This window comes from Corvus moneduloides, chromosome 13 (assembly GCF_009650955.1).
Source record: "Corvus moneduloides isolate bCorMon1 chromosome 13, bCorMon1.pri, whole genome shotgun sequence".
Taxonomy (NCBI): domain Eukaryota; kingdom Metazoa; phylum Chordata; class Aves; order Passeriformes; family Corvidae; genus Corvus; species Corvus moneduloides.
The window spans coordinates 11,798,655-11,819,762 of NC_045488.1; the positions used below are offsets into that span (position 1 = coordinate 11,798,655).

The following is a 21,108-nucleotide window of genomic DNA, read 5'->3' on the forward strand; positions in this document are numbered from 1 at the left end:
TGTCCATCCCCAGTCCAAACCAGTCTGGGATTCTAAATGCAGCCATCCAGGAGCAGCAGCCACAGTTGCTGCAGTTCTGGGCAGAATAAGGTCAGTTTTATTCAGGAAGGGGGTTTATTTTCAGTTTAAGGCTCACAAGGTGGTTTAAAAACATATTTTTTTGTAAAAACAAATGATTGTTGGTAGGAAAGTGAAGCCAGAGAGTTGAAGCTGAGGAGGAAGGCCTGTGTTAGGATCATGTCTTGACCAGGAAAATCGTATCTGGTGTGATCTGGTCTGGGAGAAGGGACCAGTAGCTCTGGACTGGTGGTGGCAGAGGGATGTGGTCACACAGCTCCTCCACACTGGCCTGGGCTGGCCACAAACCCTCCAGCAACAGCTCTCAGGGGAGTTTCCCAGCTTGAGGACAGTCCCAGGAAGGAAATTCCCCTCATTTCATCCTCTAAGAACCTTCACTCAAACCGTGGATGACTTGCACCATCTTTCCTGCTCTGCCTGACAAAAGCATGATCTGATTAACCAAAATTCTCAGTGCCTCTTTTTCTCTCTTTCTCTCTTTCTCTCTTTCTCTCTTTCTCTCTTTCTTTCTCTCTTTCTCTCTCTTTCTCTCTCTCTTTCTCTTCTCAATTATCATTAAGATGAAGCTGGATGTGCCTTTAGGTGAAGTGCAGCCAGTATTTTTTGCAGAAGGTGAGGTACAAGTTAAGCAGTCTCAGTGCTGGCCCTCTGCATCTTGGCAGATTTCATCTTTTGTAGCCCCCAAATGAACCATTTTTACATTTTCACACAATAAATTCCTTGCCAAAGCCCTTTTAACCAAAATGAGAGTGGTGAGTGCTGAATCACTGCTTCCAGATGTGGTAAATCAGTGTCACCAAAGCCAGCTCTGAGTGGCAGGGATGACACGCTTCGATGTGTCACGGGGGAGGGAGGGCTCTTCATTTGTTTTACCACACATTTGAATGGTTTGTGATGCTGGAGAGCCCTCACTCAGCATTTGGGGAGAGATACAGACCATGTTCATACACTCTGTAAATAATTCTAGCCAAGAAAGGGCTGAAATTGTATTCCAGGAAGACTTGACTGTGGTGTTCTTGGTGATAAAAAGAGCGATAAAAGGACAGGACTTCATAAATAAAGCATTTCCCAGTTCCTTTGCTGAAATAAAAACTGTGCCCTAGCAGATCAGTGATCCACTACACACCCCAAGACATTTGGAGTTTATTTTAGGGTTGTTAGTGGATAACTTGGCTGGTCATCAATTCCATTTGCAGGGTGAATTTTATTAGGAAAACTCCTTTCATTTGCATTTCCACCCCTGTTTTACACCTTCCCAACTTTTTTCCTCCCTCCCTCTCCCACTTTGCACGGATGTCCCCTGAACCAGATGTGCAGGAACCAATTTGGGGCTGTGTGCTTTGTTAATTGGTTTGTCAGCTGCTCCTGCGAGACCTCTTCCCACCACGAGCAGGGCTTTATTGAAGTGCTCTGAGTGATGTGTTAAATGATGAAAGCAAGGACAGGGGCTTAGAAAAATGCCTCCAAAAAGGTGAAGAAGGTGCTCCAAGAGCCACGCAAGGTCACTGTCATTAAAGTAACACCGTATTGACATGGGGATTGGGAGTGGAGACACCTAGGCTCTGGCTGCTGCAGCTGTTGAAAAGGGAAGCTGGTGTTTGCTGTAGGATTTTAAAATCATCTGCACTCAGTAGGGTCGTACTCCAGCCCTACACCTCGGTGTTAGCACCGTGGCACCATGTTAATTTAAAAGAAATATCTTGTGGGATCGAGTCAGCGAGGGCTGTGCTGGCGGGTGAGAATACAAAATTGTCAGGAAATATTCTCATTTTCCTTAATGCTCTTCTGAGCCTTTCAGATGGCTGGAATTTCTTTGCTGCAAAGCTGTGTGTGATGAGAAATGGAAGTGTTATTTGGGAGGTTAAGGAAACTGCCCCAAAAAACTTGCTGGGAGAGAGGGAAAAGTCTGGGATGGGAGTCCTGCCTGAGCTTTGAGAAATGGGGAGTGTTTGTGCTCCCTTTGAGGCAAGAGGGATCTGAGGGCACTCAGTCTTCCCTTCAGAAATAGAAAAGATAAATTAAAAATTAAATTAAAATATAATAAAATAAGATATGCAGCCATATCATCATCATTATTATCATATTATTATCATTATTATCATTATTGTAATGATTTTTGTTAGTTCATTTTTTTGAGTTTGCCTTTCTTCCTTCAGGATTTTTTGAGGGGAATGGAATTTAATCCATAACCTGGGGAAACTGTTTGAAAGTGTTTCATCACAAATAGTTTGTGTGTTTCCAGGAGGTTTTCCCATGTTTTATTTAAGTGCTCTTGGGTTGACAAAGCAAGTTCAATTTAAACCAATGACATTGCTGTCACTACACTGCACACTGTGTCAGCATTTTCATTTATAAAAGCTGTTTTTCAAGGGTTTGTAACTCAGCCATAAAACACATCCAGGCTGCCCGGGCTGGGGCTGTGTTTGTGTGAGCTCTGGAACCCATTCCCTCTCTCCAAGAGCCGTGTCCTGCACAGGAGGAGAAATTAAATTGCCCAATATTTCTTGTTACTCTCCAATATGACTCTGATCCCACCTTCCCGTGGCTGTCATTCACAAGTGAACTCTAAAACATCCAAGGGAGGATAAAATACATCTGGTTGGGTTTTAATAGCAGCATCAAGGCCGGGTTGGATGGGTTTGGAGCAGCCTGGCATAGTGGAAGGTTCCCTGCCCATGGGAAATGAACTTTAAGGTCCCTCCCAAGCCACCTCATCCTGGGATTCTGTGATATCCTTGCCAGGGCTCGTTTTATCTCCAGACAGAATTGATGTAGTGTTAAAATGCAGGAAGTGAAAGCAATTTGCTAATGCCCAAAAACCAAGTAAACTTTGGAAGTAGAAGCTCGTGTGCTTGGCTTTTTGCTCCTCCTTCTGTGTCACATCCTGTTCTCTGCTTTCCACTGTCCTCTGTTCTCCTGTGTTCCAGGCCTTCTTTGAAAATTAAACTTTCCTACAGAGATTATCCCTGTTGCCTCCCCCAGGGAAAAGGAGTTTGTGCATCAGTTTTAATATTAGTTTCCTATTAATTCTTGAAACTCTCAGACTGAGAATTTTAATGCTTTGGTTACCAGAGTTCTCATGAACTGTGGATTTGTAAGAATTTTCAAGGGTTTTTAGCAATCTCTTAAGAAGTCATCAGGCATTTTCAGGGCTTGTGTGCATTCTCACACACAGGAAAACCAGGAATTACCCAACAAATGTGCCTTTCCTCATTACTTCAGGCACGTCTGAGCCCTGGTTGCACTGTCAGAGTGGTGGAGCTCAGACTCTTCATCCCTCTCTGGCTGGGAGCACAGAGGGAGCTGGAGAAGAGCTCACTCAGCCCTCAAAGAGCCGGAGGAAGATGCTTGAAGAGGATGCTCCAAGAAAAGCAGCTCTGCTTGGAGATGGTTCTCTACAAGCACTTCAGTCTTAAGGATGTTTAACTGCATAAAACTGGTGTCTTGAGCAGCGCCTGGTCAAGGAGGGAAGGTTTCAAATCTCCTTCTGAGGAGTCTAAAATGTGGGATCAGTTACATCTCATCAGCTTGGAAGCGATGCTGGTTCAAGGCCAGGATTGTGAGCTGATCTGAGGGAAGTTCTGCAGGATTTCGCTCATCTGTGGATGCTGTGGGTGCTCTTGGACCAGGTCACACCCTTATCTAAACCAGGGCTGCAGATGGGGTGCTTACGGACAGGGTTTAGTGGTGGTAATGGTTGGACTTGATGCTCTTAAAGGTCTTTTCCAGCATAAAGGATTCTGTGATTCCCGGTGGTGGAGGAAGAATCTGAAACCCAGATCTTGCTGGTACAGCCTCATTTTTGTAGTAGTCTGGAAGAAGCAGCCTCAAGTTGTACCAGTGGAAGAAAAGTAACACTTTTCCTTTAGGACTAAGGAAAGCAAGGATATAAAAAAAGCTTGTTGTTGTTGTTATTGCAATGAGGCTCACCTTGTTGCTGTCAGGTTTTAGGGACCGTAGTGCTGTGATGTTTGTGACTCAGTGACAACTCCTTGTGCTCAGCCAGGCAGAGGAGCTGTCACGTGCACAACCCACTCAGCAACCCGAATCCTTCTTATTGAGGAATATTTATGGAGTTCCAGCCATTCCTTGTGGAATGATGCACTTCAGAAACTCGTTCTTGGGAGAAAGCTGGCCTATATTTTTATTATTTTTTTCCCCTGGAGCTATTTTGGGTGATTTGTCCAAGCAGTGCCCATCCCCTCCAGTTCCTCTCCCACCTCCAGCGCCCACCGGGATGGGGACAGACAATGTCCAGCCACACCACGAGCCTCGTGCTGGTGGGATTGGGAGTGGAGGGCCCAGTGCCTGAGGGTTGGGTCATGAATTAATAATTGCTGTGTGGTGGGGGAGGCCCCTCACAAGAGCTGGAGCCGGGAAGTTGCCTCGCAGAGCGCTATCAATCACTCAGTGACCAGAACTTCCAGTAATTAGTGTATTTTATGGGCCTTTGCTTCAGTGACTCGGAAGCACATATGCTCCACTCCCAGCTAAACTTAGCCCGAGTAATATTCCAGGATGATTTATCCGCCTGCTGCACTGGGATGTAACCCTATATTAGGTGAAGATTGTGAACTAAGCTGCAATAAAGTGGAAGTTTAGGTACAGTTTGTGCGAGTTGAGACCTCGATGGATCATTGTTGCTCAGCAATTGCTCTTAGGCCACTGTGGGCAGGGAAATAAATAATCCAGTTCTCCACCCAGGCAGAGGGATGAGGGGACAATTAAGGGATAACATCAGCTGTGGGTGTTTGGAATGTATATTTTATCTATGGGGTTACAGGGTTGTTTAATGTATATAACACAATATCAAATGTGTATTTATATTTTTGTATATACGTGAGGGTGGTGAGGCCCTGGCACAGAAGCTGTGGCTGCCTCTGGGTCCCTGGAATGTCCCAGGCCAGGTTGGACGGGGTTTGGAGCACCCTGGGGTAGTGGAAGGTGTCCTGCCCATGGCAGGATTGATTAGAGGACCTTTAAAAGGTCCCTTCCCACCAAACCATTCCAAGACTCTATCATTCTGTGTACTGTTTCCTATTCTTACTCTGTGTAATACAGTTGTTTCTACTTTGAAAGAGTCAAAAATTTAGGAAGTTTCCCTGCCTTTTCCCATGATTTAACTGCCTGTCCTGGCAGATGAACCCTCACTCCAGCAGAGATGAAGCTGAGCTGCATTTCCACCAGCACAGCCAAATTTAACCTATTTCTCCCCTTTTGTATCGAATTTAAATCCAGCAAACAACCGAGCAGGAAGCCTCTCTGCTCAAACAAGGAATCAAATTAACCCTCGTGGAGCGTTTGTGGAGATTTTGCACCTGACAATCACCCTGAAAAGCCCCTGGCCCACCTTTGTCCCTTTGGAAAAGGCGCTGCCGTTCTCAGCGTCACCTTTGAAGATGCAGCACTAAAAGCCTGGTAGTATCCAGGATTTGTGGCCAGGCAGAAATGTGCAATTTAACCCTGATTGTCTGCAGCCTTTAGCTGGCAGTGCATTTGCTATAGTTCATATTTAAAAGAAGTCAAAGTGAAACTAATTATCTTTAATTAAGGCGAATTAGGCTTTGATTTTTAATATATTTTTACGCAGCGACAGAGCTGCAACTCATCTGCTCAAGCCAAGGAATGTCCCAAAGGTTATTAGGGCATATTTCTGGTGTTGGTAATAACCTTCCCCCTCCTAGCCCTGGCCACCAACAAATCTGTCACTTCATCCGTCTCCGTTGCGCCGCTCCTGCCCCTCCGCAGGGGTCGCAGATTCCACAAGTTATCAGCTAATGGCCTTATACATTAAAAATTGAAGCTTTCCTCACTCCGAGGCCTTGCAAGGCTTTGTTCTTAAGCCCCAGACACTTTGGAGTGCAGCTGCAAACTATAGGCAGAAGATTAAATTAATTTGTAACTCTTTTTTTTCTTTTTTTTTTTTTTTCGGGCCTGCATTACTAAATCCTGCACATTTAATTGAAACCCTACTTCAAGATGCTTTGTGTTTCTGTTCCTCTTTGTTGTCAGTTTAACCTCAGAAGCACTTTAACGCTGCTAAATTGCTGTTATATCCTTTTGGATTTTTTATTTTTTTAAAAAAAAACAACTCTGCAGTAAGAGGACAGTGAAATTGATATTAGAAGGAGAAGAAAAATCTTGGAGTAGTTTTTGAGGTATTTAATATTTATTAAGGTCCATACCCTGCAGAGTTTCAGGTGATTTTAAGCCCATCTATCTAGGAATGTATAAATTGGTCTTGGAATGAAATTTCACCTAGGGAATTTTATGTTATCCAGTAGTTAAGTCTGATTTTGAAAGTTTCCCGTGTCTGAGCGTGGCGGAGTGGCGGCTGCTTTTCCATAAAATGAGGGTTTAACTGCAGTGCACAATCTAAATGCAAAATCCTTGGATGGAAATTTAATTGTGTAAAATGTGCACGAGGTAATTAAGAACAAATTTTAGAACATTTCGGACTATAAAGTCCTCCTTCAGCTCCATCACTGGCGATATTGCGAGCGCTTATTTTCAATTTGCAGTTATGCTGAGAAACATGGAATGTGTCTAAATTAAGAATAAAAGCATCCCGTGCTCTCCAGTGTAACTGTAAATTAAAAAACAACTTGCACAACATCGACAATAATCTAAGTGGGAAACTTTATCGCCTGAGTGTCCTGAAAATGTGTTTTGAACTTCCTTCCCTCAGACACTTTCCAAACAGGATACAGGCAGAGCTGCCGCTCTCATTTTATTCACAATATGCAGCAGGCAAGGAAGAAGTGAGCTGGAGAAAGCAGTTTGTAAGGGGGGGGTTTCTGGATTTCCCTCTTCGGTTCTAAAATGGTAAATCACATTATTTCAACAAGTATTTGAATTTTGTGTTCATTTAGCTGCCCGTTAAGTGTATTTGAGAAGAGGTTTTAGTTGCTTTAGTTTCCTTACAGTGCTCAGTCTAGAGGTTCTTCCTGAGTCAACACTTAATAATTTGAAATGTTGATTTTTTAAAATTGCAGTTGATATCAAAATTTGATCGTTTGGCAAAAGTCATCATACACACACACTGTACCTCTGTTATTTCATAATCTGGGATTATTTCTCAGTTTATCAAGTGCTGGTTTAAAATCTGATGGTGTGTCCCATCTATCCGTCCCCTGCCCAAGCCTTGGGGAAGGCTCTTTCTCAGGACACAACCTCACTGAGCTGTTTTAATTGCTCTTCTGGGCTATTTCTGTGTTTAAGACAGGAATTGTTTTAAAAAACACACACCTGCACTCCAAAAAAACTCCTCCATGTAGCTGCTCCAAGGTGAAATGGGGTGGCAAAGTGTTTTCCTGGCACAATTCTTAGTGATTGGTCTCCTTCTTGCTTCTGTTTCCACACTATTCTGCCACTGCAATTCACTGGGCTTTTTAAAATGAAGGTTTTTACAGTTCTTGCGTGGGAAAAGACCTCAAGATCATCAAGTCCAGCCATCAGGAAGGAATCCATAGGGAAATGAGAACCAGCTCCCTGAAGTTCAGGCATTCCCTCCTCAATATCGAGACATAAAACACTGATCAATTCCCAAACCAAACTCATGTGAATGGAAATATTCTATTTTTATTAAAATACCTTTAAAGAACTGCAGGTTCTGGAGTTTCATCCTGCAAATGCAGAGAAGTTTTGGACAATGTGTTCATTTGGTAGTTTTTGGATTTTCCATCCTGCACTGGGCTTGTTCCTCGTGTTCCTGTGACTTCCTTGAGACAAATGATAGTTTGAAAATCCCTTTAGTGAATCTCTCATCTGTTTGTTGTTTGGGCTTCGGTTCTTTATCTTTACTTTCACTGGGACACTTTTTATAAATCTAAATCTACACACAGAGGTCACTGGTTGGCTGAACTTAAACCGTTTTACTTAGTAAATTTAATTAAGAAAATACAGTGCAACTCATAAGCAAATGAGTTTTTCCTAGTTTTAAACCAAACCACCCTCTTGAGTGTTGATTGCCTCGCTCGACCCCTGGTGATACAGAAACAGGCAAAATTAAAAAGGACATTAAAGCTTCATTAAATCTGAAACACATTTAGTACAGTGACATATCTGCAGGCTATTTCAGGGAAGATTACAGACTCTTTGCTAAGTTTCTTAATTTATAATACCTTGACAGTCTTGCAGGGAGGAAACAAGTCTGAGCAGATGAAGCCAGTGGTGGTTCAGGGGATGCAGAAGTGGCACAGGAGCTCTCCCTGCCTGTGTTTGCAGCTCTCAGCTTCACTGAGAAATGTTCCTTTTTAACAACCCCCAAAGAACTTGTTGCTGATGCATTTGGGGTCCTTCAGTGCTCATTTATACACCCTGTACTTATGTCTGGCTCTTTCCCCAGTTGTTCTGCTGCATCGGAGCCCCTGCTGAGGCCTGGAGTGGTCAGGGAGAGGGAGCATCAGGGGGAATGGAAATGCTTTGTTTGAAGTCATCATCGAGGCAGTGATTGTTTTTCTTAAATAACATCTGCAGAACGATGCTCTGTGCACAGAACCATCATCATCTTCTTGTTCCCTCTGTAGTTTTTCACTATTCTTCAGCCAGTCATTGGAAAAATCAGAACTTGCTCTGCTGCTGTTCACGGAAAACTGTTGGGCATTTATAGGTTTATTTCTAGGCTGTCACAACAGCACAGCTCCTCAGGATCTCAGATGTCTGCTTGGAACAGAAGGGTGGGGCTCCCAAAAGAGGAGAAGGTGGTAAGGGATGTGTTTTAGTAGCCCCTGGTCCATAACAGGAAATGAAGGGTCTTTGCTTAGCTCTGCAGCAGCCATTTTCAGAGCCTGCCATGAGAGCGCCCTGAGTGACTTTTCTGAGGTGGGAGTGGTCACAGAATTCTAAAATGGTTTGGGGTGGAAGGGACCTTCAAGATCATCTGGGCAGGGACAGCTTGCAGTGTTCCAGGCTGCTCCAAGCCCCGTCCAGCCTGGCCTTGGACACTGCCAGGGATCCAGGGGCAGCCACAGCTGCTCTGGGCACCCTGTGCCAGGGCCTCTCCCCCTCCCAGGGAACAATTCCTTCCCAGTATCCCATCCATCCCTGCCCTCTGGCACTGGGAAGCCATTCCCTGTGTCCTGCCCCTCCATCCCTTGTCCCCAGTCCCTCTCCAGCTCTTCTGGAGCCCCTTTAGGCCCTGGAAGGGGCTCTGAGCTCTCCCTGGATCCTTCCCTTTTCCAGGGGAACATTCGCAGCTCTCCCAGCCTGGCTCCAGCCCTCGGAGCAGCTGCAGGGCCTCCTCTGGACAAGAATGTTGAAGTCAATATTGTGAAAGCTTCATTTAGCAGTAGAAAATTGTTAAAGTAGAAATTGTTTCATCTCTCTCACACAAATGCTCTGGGACCCACTCTGGGTTTGTGATGTCTCCCTCGAGGATCTGGCAGAAATCTGCTGGTTTTGCTGAGGCTCCCAGCCCAAGGGCTGAACTCTCCTGGGTTTGGAGAGCAGCTGGAATTGCAGGAAGAGCTCCATCTCTGCCTTGTTCCTGAGCTGGTGAGGCTCAGGGATGCCTGGTGCCCCTTGCCCACCTCACTGCAGCTCTGTCTGTGCCTGGCTCTCGTCCTCACGAGAGTTTTGTGCTGCCAAAAGGCTGAAATTTCACCTCGGGGGAGCTGCAATCTGGCCAGGTCAGGTAGCCCCAGCCCCAGGGGCTCAGGTGTCAGCGCCAGGGCAGTGCTGGGAGGCAGCTTTTGCCCAGCGCTGCTGTGGGGTTTGTCCCTCGTGGTGGGTGACACTGTGCCTCAGACCTTCAACGTTGCTGCTCGAGCTCAGGATGGTGGGAATGGGACTGGTTTATCCAGCTGGGAAATCCCTGGTGTCACTGCATCCATAACCTCTGTGCTAGGCCTTCTCTTCTGGAGGTCGGTAACAGGAGGAGTCTCAAAGGTTTTGTGGGGTGTAGGGAAGCTCTTGCCTCCTTTGTAGACTGTGGGGAGAGATTGGCACACCCACAGAGATCAGAACAGAGCTGCTCTGAATGCCTTGTGTCAGCTCAGGGTGTGCCAGAGGAAGTTCAGCCTGGATATTGGGGGGAATTCCTTCCTGGAAAGGGTTATCAGGCACCGGCACAGCTGCCCAGAAACAGGGAGTCCCCATCCCTGGGGGGGATTTAAATCCATGTGGATGGGGCACTTGGGGATATGGTCAGTGGTGGCCTTGGGTGTGCTGGGGACAGTTGGATTTGATGCTCTGAGAGGGCTTTTCCATGTGATTCCATGATTCTACCCCTGACAACCCTGGTCCTTCTCTGAATGGCAGACAAAATAACTCCAAGCAGCTGTATTTTGCTGGAATTGTTTCCAAGGTTTCCCACCAAGTGGGAAAACCTGCCTAGTACGAAGAATTTCTCTTGGAATATTTATTAGTTATGGCCAGTAGAATATTTTTAGACAATATACATAAGAATGTTGATTTTGGGACTACTCTGTAAGGCCTTAATTGACTTATAAAACAGCAGGGGCAGCAAATGCAGTCAATATCCTGGAAAAGTGGATCTGAAGGAAAGATGAGGTTTCTCTGTGGGTGCTGTGGGCTCTCTCCACATCCCACTCAGGTCTGACACCAACAGGGACGCAAAGCTCAGCTCTGTAACCCAGATTTTACCCTGAGCCAGTTAAGGAAGGACTTTGGGAGTTGAGAGCTGCTCTGCAATGCCTGCTCATCACAGATAATTATCAGCAAAGGGCAGTGTCTTGGCCTCCCTATTGAGGCTGAACTGGTTTCATTTCCAGTCCTCGGGAACTTGGGCATCAAACAGTGTCACTGAGGGAGACAAAAGGGCTGGAGAAACACAGGAATCCCGGGCAGAACGAGGGGTGATGGTTGTGAAGGGCCCATTCTAAATACAGCTCTTTGTGTCTGCAGAATCCCTGCCGCTGCCTTCCCCCGTTTATACAGTCGTGAGAGTTGAGTACTTTTCTCTCTTTAAGGAAATGTGCCCTCCATGCAAATCTCTATAACTAGACAAATATTATTTCCTTTCCCAGCTTGCTCTTGGGAGGTTTCCATATCCTCAGGTAAGATTGTTCATTACTGCTGTTTGCCACTGTGACATTCATTCCTATGTATGAAGGTGCAGAGAGCAATTGTGAACATTTGAGCCACATACAAATAAATCTGTCCTGTTAAATTGAAAAGTGGGATCTGGAAGGAGTCATTTAGAAGTCTCTATTGATTTTTTTTCTTTCCCCCCCCCCCTTTTTCTCTTCTCCAAACTCTACATTTTCTTTCCCTGGGGACAATGAAAATTGTGATGATGTTAATGATGGTTTTGTTGTGAGATTAAAAAATAATCCAGTGTTTACAATGGGGCTTTGGAAGCAGGAAGGTGTATCTGCTCCTTTTTTTTTTTATAATTTAATTTTTAATTCCAATTTTGAGTAATGGTACGATGGTCTAAAATCTTCTCAAAAATAGAATGTGAACGGAATACTTAAGGGAGCTTCAGATTCTTCCTTTTAAGAGGACCTAATATTAGTATTTTATGTAAATACTGGTATTTTCTAAGTTTCCACCTGGAGCTGGTGGTAAAACTCTTTCCATCTCCAGTGGCAATGGTTGGTAGGATGCTGAGCTCTGCTTCACCACAGAATATTTTACTTTTTATGCTTAAAACCCCCATAAAGCTCTGAACAAAACAACCACTCCAGAACTAGGCTTGATGATCACTTGAAATTCTCATCTCGAGATGGATGTTAGAATTCACGGGAACAAACTGTTCAGCAGTTCCTCAAATTATTCTTTCCAGGGAGAGGGGGGGAAAGTGAAGTGTCCAGGGACTAAAATGAATTATTTGAATGTGGTTTTTATGTTTTCATATGTTTTATGAAGACTGTTCTCTGCATCTTGGTCTCTACAGCTCGGAGTGCCTGGAGGCATGTCTGATTTAAAGGTGGTGTTGGTCTGTGCTCTTTAAGCATCTATTAACTTGCTATTATTATGCAAATAACTGTTGTAATACACATACTAATTTATGCATGGTTAGATTATGCAGATGCCTCACAAACATGGTTATTGAATAATAGGCTGGGACTCATTCCCTCTCCCATTTTTATAAGCTGTTTTAAGCAAATTCTCCTGACACTTTTACGGACTTGGGAAGGTTTTGCCTGGGTGGAAATACTCAGATTTTTCACTTTGCTGTCTCTTCTGCAAAATGTTCACTGACACCATTAACAGAACAGACTCTGCATGTTTTATCTGGATTTTAAATGTATTTCTGGAGGAGAGGACTGGAAAAGAAGCTCATGTGTTGAAGAGCCCTCCACGCGTGGGGAACTCACTGAGGGTCTCGATGTTCGTGTATTTTATAACCTAAAATCCAGGTGATGAGGGGACAGTTTAAAATAACCCTCATGGAAGTGTCAGAGCACAGTGAAGGAAGTTGGAGTGTGGACATTCCATGTGGTTCCAGGCAAAAATGTCTCCCTGAACTGGGAGCAAACCATAATTGCTAAGTTTAAGATGCTTTTTGTTGTTCTAATTAAAAAGCGGATCGGGTTTGTAAAAGAATATTTGGTAAGGCAGTAGTCCATGAAATTGTATATATTTTTTAATGCAAAACAGTTGAGGAGGTGAAACTTTAAAATGTGGCTATTAAGCTTTTCAAGCAAGTGCTTTTCAGAAGGAATTTTATGTGAAGAATATGTATTTTAGGCCTGTGCTTACATGGCTGGTCAGGAGAACCCTTAGAAACCTTCTTTTGTTAGGGGGATGATTAATAGGGTTTTTAAATGTCCAAATATCTCTTTACTTTCCTAGTAAGGGCCTGATTCTGCCCATTCCTTGAGTAATTCCTCCTCCCTGCAGTGGGGTTATTCAAGGAACGAAGTTAAATCATGTGTGGTTCCAAATTTGTTCCTAAATACCTCGAAGTTGCTGAAAAATGGAGAGTGTGGCCATGTGGGTGGGAACACCTGAAATTTCCTGCAAATGGATGTTTGTCTCCAGCTGCAGCTGCAAAAAATATCTTCTTTTTCCTTTTTTCTTTATTTTTAAGACACAGACAAATGGTGTGTGTAAATTCAGTTTAAATGAAGAAGATTTATAGGGGGAAATCATTGCAGTGTGGAAATTCAGGACTCCTGCAATATGCCAGGAAAACTGAAGGATGATTATTTCATTTTCTGACTTTTAGTAGAATATTTTAATGGCAGAACTTCCCACTTCTCATTTCCCACATCTTTGATAAGTATTTATTTTGCTGACTTATTAAGCATTATTTAATCTTTACAATTAAGTCTTATCTTGAAAGCACTTAAGCAAGTGAGCAACTGTAAAGTTGCTTATGGGTGTGTTTAGAGTTAATATAAAATTATTAACTCTAATTATATTTTTTGGTCTCAATATACAGAATATAATCTTCATAATCAGTATCTAGCAGCAAAAGGGAACGACCTGAGCAAGGAAATAACCAATAGTGATGCTCAGAACCGACTCTTCCACTCTAAAAACTTTGCACAGGAAACTCTTAAGCCTTAAAATTGAGAAAATATCTGAGTTTTCGGTGGGTTTCGTTGTTTCGGTGTTGGTTTTCCTATCGTGGTCATGGAATGTGCTTTTGTAAAATGTAGAAATCCCTTTGGAAGCAGGAGGGAAAGATGCTCATAGGATTTTCCTTAGGTACGAACTGAAGTGTTTAAGGGCACATTCACCCTGGATTTATTTGCACGACTCTGTTAATCAATAAGAATGGTGCATGTGCTCACAAATACTCTTGAATGAAGTTATTTTCTACATAAACATTAAAAAAAGAAAGGAAACCCCTTTTCCAAGGATGCTGGTCCATAGCCCATCCAGCTTTTTAGGGAGCTAAGGAAGGCACACAGGGAAAATAAGTTTAAATTTTCCTTTAAAAGTTTCACCTTAATTTATATGATTTTTTTACACAAAGAACCGTAAAGAAAAATAGATACCCCAAAAGGCTATGGCACCTTGTTTATGTCATTAAATTTGAGGTTGGAACCCCAAAGATCCGAACAAACCGCACAGCGAATCCCGGAGATTCAAATTCCACGTCTCGGATAAAAACACGATGGGGGCAATGACTTGTTTAATGATAATGCAATTTAGGAGAAATGAAAAGAATTGCCCACTAAATATTCTCGGCTTGTAGTCAAACTTTATACAAAGCAGGGTGTTAAAAGGACGGCGCATCCATTAGGGAAATATTCCAAAGGAGCAGGCAGCACTCAGCTGCCGAGGATTTAATCAGCTGGAGGAACGACTACGACTGTATTTAAGACACTTTTGCATTTAGAGAAATACAATCCCAGGCTAAGCTTAATAAATTAGATGAAAATGACCTGAGTTGTTTTTTTTTTTTTAAAGAAAAAGCACCAAAAAAATTCCCATCCCTCATTCCACTGCCTCCCACCCTGTGCTCCCCCTTCCCACCACTCCCCCCCAAATCTGAGCAAATACTGCCCCTGGTATTGTAAAGCTTTGAATGTTTTCACACCCCATTAATTTATTACTTCTCTTGCCTCATCTTTAAATTTTTTTCCCCCTCTTTTTTTTTTTCTTTCCCTTTTTTTTCTTTTTTTTTTTTTTTTTTTTTTTTTGTTAAATTCCGACTCCCCGCTGCTACAGCGATTTTCATCTTGTTGTTAATTTTCCCTGCTCCATATGGAGCTCCAGACATTTCACCTGGAGGCTGTACTAGATTTTGCTGTAGCAATCGCACTTCCGGAGGCCAAAACTGTCATTTAAGGTTCCCGGTGCATCTGTCTACGCCAAGCTTTTTTTTTTTCCCTTTTTTTCCTTTTTTTTTTTTTTCCCTGGCACCGGGAGAGTGTGAATAACAAATTGGATGCACCTGAGATTCGGATGATTAGTGTGTTTTGTGGAGCTGGGCGACTTGTAAGCAGATCGCTGTAGGGATGGGGAGGGCTAAGCAGCCACCCCGGGTGAATCCCCGCTCGCCCCTTCCACGCGGGATGCGCCGCGGAAAAAAGCGGGAGCATCCCGGCAGCCGCGGCGCGCGGAGCACCAAATATTTCATCCTGCCTTGTCATTGATTAGAAAAGAGCCTTTAATTTCATTTCACCCCATGTTGTGATTAATTTGCATTCTTTGTCAGAAGTTAATGGAGTTTTTTATGGTTCGCTCTGAAATCCTTGAAGACATCGGAGTTGATCTGATGTTTATACAACCGCCAGCGGAATTTTTGTGTTTGATTGATGGAGAGCTTGATGTTATTCCAAACGGCTTTTTAAGCTGTTTTTAAGAATTATTTGAATAAAATGCAAGCAAGATATTGTTATAACGATGGAGATTATCTGTTAAAAATCTGTTTCAAATAAAGAACATGATAAGTAGGAAAAAAGAGATCAAAAAGACAGGAGGAATGATGGACGCAGGAGATGATATTTGTTAAAATAGACCAGCCAAGGATTCAAATAACTTATTTCAAAAGGCAGTGGAAGCAAGAGACCTTAATTTAAGGCTCTTTTTTATATACAGAGTTTATTTTTGCAGCAGGAGAAATAACGGGAATAAATTAGGGAAGAATTTAGTCATAGCTAAATTTAGTCATAGTTTGTTTGGGTTTTTTTTCCTCTCAGCTTTCCCCCCTTCCTTTTCCCAGCACTGTGAGCACAGGAGCTCAAACTGGGAGAGACAAGGCTGTCAGAGCTGGTAGTCCAACAAAATGATGACATATTCCTGGTCTCAAGGAAGAGGCATCCTTAAATCCCACAGCAAAGGAAGCAGAAGTGGGTAATAGGAAATTTTATAGCCCAGGAAAGCGCTCGCTGTGGACCTGCCGTGGCTTTGCTTCCTAAGAAAATATAACAGGGGAAAAAAAAAACAAACCACCCTCAATGGAAGCAAACAGCTTTTTGCTCCTCCTGGTAGGGAAAGGTTTGCACTTTTCCCAGATCCCAGCATTTGAAAAGCCTCGGAGAGACAATGCAGAACATTCCAGGCTGGATCCTCAGCTGGAGCAGCCCCGTCCTGCTGCTCCGGGGGGAATGGGGACAATGAGCCTCCCCCGGCCTTGGGACACGGCTCCTCTCTCCAGCAGGACAGCACCTTGCCATTCTTTTTATTGTTATTATTAATATTACTATTATTCTTCTGTTTCTGATCCCAAAGCTGAGGGGTTTTGCAAGGTTTGATTTTATTTTTCCTCCTTTTGATTTCTCTCCTCTCCTCAGCAAATTCTGCCCTCCCTGTGATTTCTGCAAGTAAGATTTAATTCTAGGTCTGAAAGCTCCTGTGGCAGCTTTTCCATGGAAAACATTAATTTTTTTGCTGTATCTTAGTTTGCTAAATAATTGCCTGGCTTGAAATGAAGTTGCTGCTGTCTGATCCCTGTATTAACACAGTCTAAGATTCTTTTCGTTCTCTGCAATCCATACTATTGACCAAATTTGGCCTGGTTTCATTTAAATGGAAGCAGGTTGTCAAGGAAAAAAATATTTAGTTAAAGTTGGGATGTGAAATAACCATTTTAGTGTTGTTTTTTCCATTGGTAGAAACATCCTTTAAGCATTCATTTATTTTGGGAGGATAAATTGAGGGTTGTTTTTACAGCATGTTTCCTGGTAAGAAAGAAATGTTTTGTCTTCCAGATCTATCATTACATTGAACCATTTAAAAGACATTAAACGCTCTTCAAATGCTAATGCCAAAATAGTGAATGAAATTGTTGTGTAATATCTTGAATATGATAGATTTGTGCAAATCTTTTTGCTTTTATAATATTTTCCAGAAATCACTGGCAATATTTGAAATCATCTGCTGTTGTTTTAAACTCTTCCTAATTTCTTAGCATAGGTTTCACATTCCTGATAATTTACTTCAGCTACATTTTGCTTTATTATTTTTTTTCTCCATAGCCAGAAGTAAGTTTGAACTTCAATTTGATTTGCCTGTTAGAAACTTGCTGTAAAATTGGAATTTAGTTTTAGTTTTTCCAGAGGTGCTTTTGTGTTTGAAAAACGGAGAGATTTTAGAAAATTTTAAAAAGATCTGTTAGGAACCTGAAATATAAGAAGAAAAAAAAGATTTATTTATCTTAATCTTCCTGATTTTTTTTTTTTTTAATGTAAAATTGATGTTTAGGTAATATGCTCAAGTGTGGCAATGAAGGTAACCAGTAAAACCTGATTTTATAGTATGTTTTAATATGATTTAATATGTTTTAACAGCAGATCCTTGGCTTGGGATCTTGAAAGGCTGATGTGTATTTTCTAATCTCTGATCCTAAGGATTCCAGGCAGTCTGAGGGAGCAGAGCTTGGACCATGGTTTTTTCCAGGACTTTTTCTGTCTTGTGTGGAATGAGATGGGCTTTAAAGTCCCTTCCCACCCAAACCACTCCAAGTTTCCATGAAATACTGAAATTCCTGCAGAGATATTTTTGCAAATGTAGAAGGATCTCCTGCATGAGTTGGTGCTTCTGTGGAATGGGAGATGTCCCTGGCGTGCTTGGAAGGAAACTTCTCTCCCAATTCCTGTTCCTGCCGTGGATGCCAATGAAGGAGTTGCCTAAGTGGGACCTTAAACCTGGGATGTGAGCTTGCCTTAGGAAGAACGGCTGCAGAGGGTGGAGGGATTTGTGTGGTTGGGTTGGTTCAGGTGGCCATTGGAGAGCCGTCAGAAAATACTGGATTTACTGAAATTTTATCATCATCGAAGACTGGTTTGGGTTGGAAGGGATCATCCCGTTCCACCTCCTGCCATGGGCAGGGACACCTTCCACTATCCCAGGGTGCTCCAGCCCAGCCTTGGACACTTCCAGGGATGGGGCAGCCACAGCAGCACTCAGAACAGTCTCTCTTGGCCTGGATGAGGAGCAGGGTCCTCCCAAGTCTCCCAGGAGCTGGAGAAGACCAGAGACAAGCTCGGCGCTCCTTTGCCTGTTTCCTGGCCAGGGGTGCAGCTGTGAGAGCTCAGATTGGAACTGTGGTTCTCAGCCTGTTTGAGGAGCAACAATTCCTGCTCCTCAGAGGTTGTGAGGCACTTCTGGAGAAGGGTTCAGTAGTCCCAGTGTTTGGTCTGTGCCAGAGGCTACAGAATGTGTTCCCACAGGAGCAGGGTCATCTCTTCCTCTGCTGGGTAATGGTTGCTCAGCATAGTGAGGAACCTCCAGCCCCAGATAAGGAGTGAACCATTTTGAGGTCTAGGCAGGTGTTTCCCTCATCTCCAAAGCATCCATTCTTCTGCCAATCCCGTGGAACCGTGGGTGTAATTCATGAGAGTGCAACACGACCCTCCATGGGCAGTCCAGCGGCACGGGCGAGGATGCTCATTGTGTAATGTGGCACCTCAGCCCACTCAGCACCTCAGCTCGGGTAGAAAACTCCCCTCATGAGCCCAAATTCGTATTGTTCTGGGTTATTCCCTGTCAGCTGTCCCTGGAAGTGTGACATCTGCAGTGATCACAGTTGATCTTGCAGCTCCTCAAAGGAAGACCAGGATTTTTCTCAGTGGCTTCAAAAGTGAGAGACTTCAGCAATCGACGTTTTACCTGTTTCTCCTCAAGCCAGAAGGGACTTGCAGGAGTGTGTTCAGGAGCAGGGACAATCCTGATGGATATTCATCTGCTGCTCTTCAACCCTGCTGGTGTTGGAGGCTCTCATCTCCTTGATTTGTTCCTCTGCTTTATTCCTAGAAGGGTTTTCCGTGCTGCAGGATACAGGGGTAGTTGTGTGTGGAATGAGCACGGAGCAGGGATGCAGGAGGGTGGTGGTTGTGATGTCCTTGCTCTGTTTTCAGGCTGCAGACACCGGTTCCTTTGGTCTCCCTGGATTTCTGACTGCTGTGGTTCTACTTTGGATGTTCCCACAGCTCCCTGGGACTGCCCAGGCTGAAGCACAAGGAGAAGGGATAACCTTGAGTGGTTCAGCCTGTGCTGCCTGGACATCCCACTGCGGTGTTTGCCCTTTGGTTTTTTGGGGTTTTGGACTTTGATGGATCCCTCAGAGGAGTCCATGATTTTATTCCTGCTCAGCTGTGATCGGTTTTCCTCTTCCATAGGGTCAAGTAAGTTTTCCTGCTGCTCCTCTCAATTGTCATTTGGTTAAACACGGGTGACACAAAGCAAGATCTGGGTAGAAAAAAACCCAGTTCTTTATTTGGTGTCTGTTTGACCATTCTTTGTTCTCCTTACCCCACTTTTTGTGGTGCTGGGGACAAGACCTACAGACATGGTGTGATGGATTGGGGTGATGCTTGGACTCGGTGATCTTGGAGACCTTTCATTCCATGATTCCAAGATTTTCAACAGCAATTTGCTAAATTTGCTGGTTTTTGCTTGTCCCCACTCCTGCTGACCAAGGGATTTGTTGTCAGGGTATCCTGGTCCTACTCTGTGGAAGTTACTGCCAGGAGGAGTTATTGTTACCGCAATTCCACCAGCAGTGTGGAGCTTTCCATGCCCACTTTATTGAATTGTGTTTCTAAACTCTGGTAAAGAGATTTCTCTGAGAAGTGGCTGCAGTTCAATGGTGGATGAAATAATCTCTTTATATAAATTTGTTTGGAGACCTCAGGGAAAAGCAGCGTAATATAATTGTAAGAATATATTTAATATTAAGGTTGTTGTGAATTGTCTATTTTTTTTTTTTTAATAATTTTCTTTTTTTTTTTAATGTTTTGTGACAGTGATTGAAGTTTGCCATTTGCAAAATCCCCAGATGGGGATGGGGAGGGTGTTTAGAATATCAGGAACAAATTAGGGGGGTCCTTCTCACTGGTTTGGTGCTTTGACTTCATGCAGAAGTATCAGCAATCGCAGTTTTGCAAGAAATTGTGAAATATATTTGAAGATCATCCTTTAATTCCACAGGAATTAACCCAGGGTGGTGAAGCCCCCATGGAAACCAGAATATTTAGATATTCCTTTACCTTTTTTACCAGGGCAGAGACAAAGCTTTTGTCAGTAGGACACAATGTTAGTTTTTGCTCTTAAAACTCAACCCTCATTTGTGCAGATGAAAAATAAGTTCTGTCTACTTCAAATCCACAGGAAAATAAACGTTGTACTGTGAAGCTTCCCTTAAAAATCATAACTGTATGATTTGTTGGTCTGTGGGTTTTTCTATTAAGAAAAAACTATCAGGAGCTTGAAAAGCAGTATATATGTAAAGAGAAAATTTGTTAACTGATATGGGAAGATCTAACCCCGGGTCACCTGCAAATCTCTCAAACAAGAGCTCCAGGGCGAGTCCTAATTCCAGGGAGTAAAAGCGAAAATTAAAGCTGTAGCTGGTGACTCCTCCAAGTTACCCGGGGTGGATTCATTTGAGTTTCCTTGATTGTGCTGGTGACTGGAATGTGAAAGGGATGGGAGAGGTCTCCTCAGCCACTTCCCGACCCAAGGATCTCCATGGAGACAGAAAAATAACCTGATGGTCTGTCAAAAGTTGCCTTTCATAACCAGAGGCATTCATTAAATAGGAGATGAAGCAGGAGACAAACTTTGGCATTTTTAACCAACCTTGGGAAAAAAAAAAAAAAAAAGCCTTTTGGAGCTGGTGCTTTATAGAGCGGTTTATCCAGGTTCCACTGGTATTCCATGGCCTGGGAAATACTCTGTTAATGGGGCAGCTTTATTGATCATTTGCCCCGTTTCTGCAAATCCTAAACTGTCACGTGCAGTAGGTGAACCCACAGCAAATACAATACAGGTTCAAAAATACCAAATAGTGGAGCTAATTCTGCAAATTCAAACTGTTCCAGTTGCGTTTGGAAAGGCTGGAAAAGCTTCTGATCAGGGGGCGTTGGTGATGGACAGGGCAGGGCTCAGAGATGTTCTGGCGTGGCTGAGGGAGAGTCTTGGTGGTGAAAGGCTAAAAGTGACTTTTCTGAGGTGGGAATAATCATGGAATCTTGGAATGATTTAGTTGGGAAAGGGCCTTAAAGCTCAGCTTGTTCCACCCCTTGCGATGGACAGGGACACCTTCCCCTATCCCAGGCTGTTCCAAGCCCCAATGTCCAACCTGGCCTTGGACACTTCCAGGGATCCAGGGGCAGCCACAGCTGCTCTGGGAATTCCAGCCCAGCCCCTCCCCACCCTCTC

At 43.5% G+C, this 21,108-nt stretch overlaps 1 protein-coding gene across 2 annotated transcripts in view; it reads left to right on the forward strand.

Moving 5' to 3' along the window:
• MAP2K5 (mitogen-activated protein kinase kinase 5) overlaps nt 1-21,108 on the forward strand; it is a 119,898-nt gene that overhangs the window by 63,869 nt on the left and 34,921 nt on the right. The window contains exon 17 of one of the 2 annotated variants that reach the window (XM_032122633.1): nt 11,067-11,096. The exons of the other annotated variant lie outside the window; for it this stretch is intronic. Coding sequence (XP_031978524.1) covers nt 11,067-11,096 — 30 coding nt within the window. The remainder of the gene's footprint in view (nt 1-11,066; nt 11,097-21,108) is intronic. 2 annotated transcript variants of the gene reach the window in all.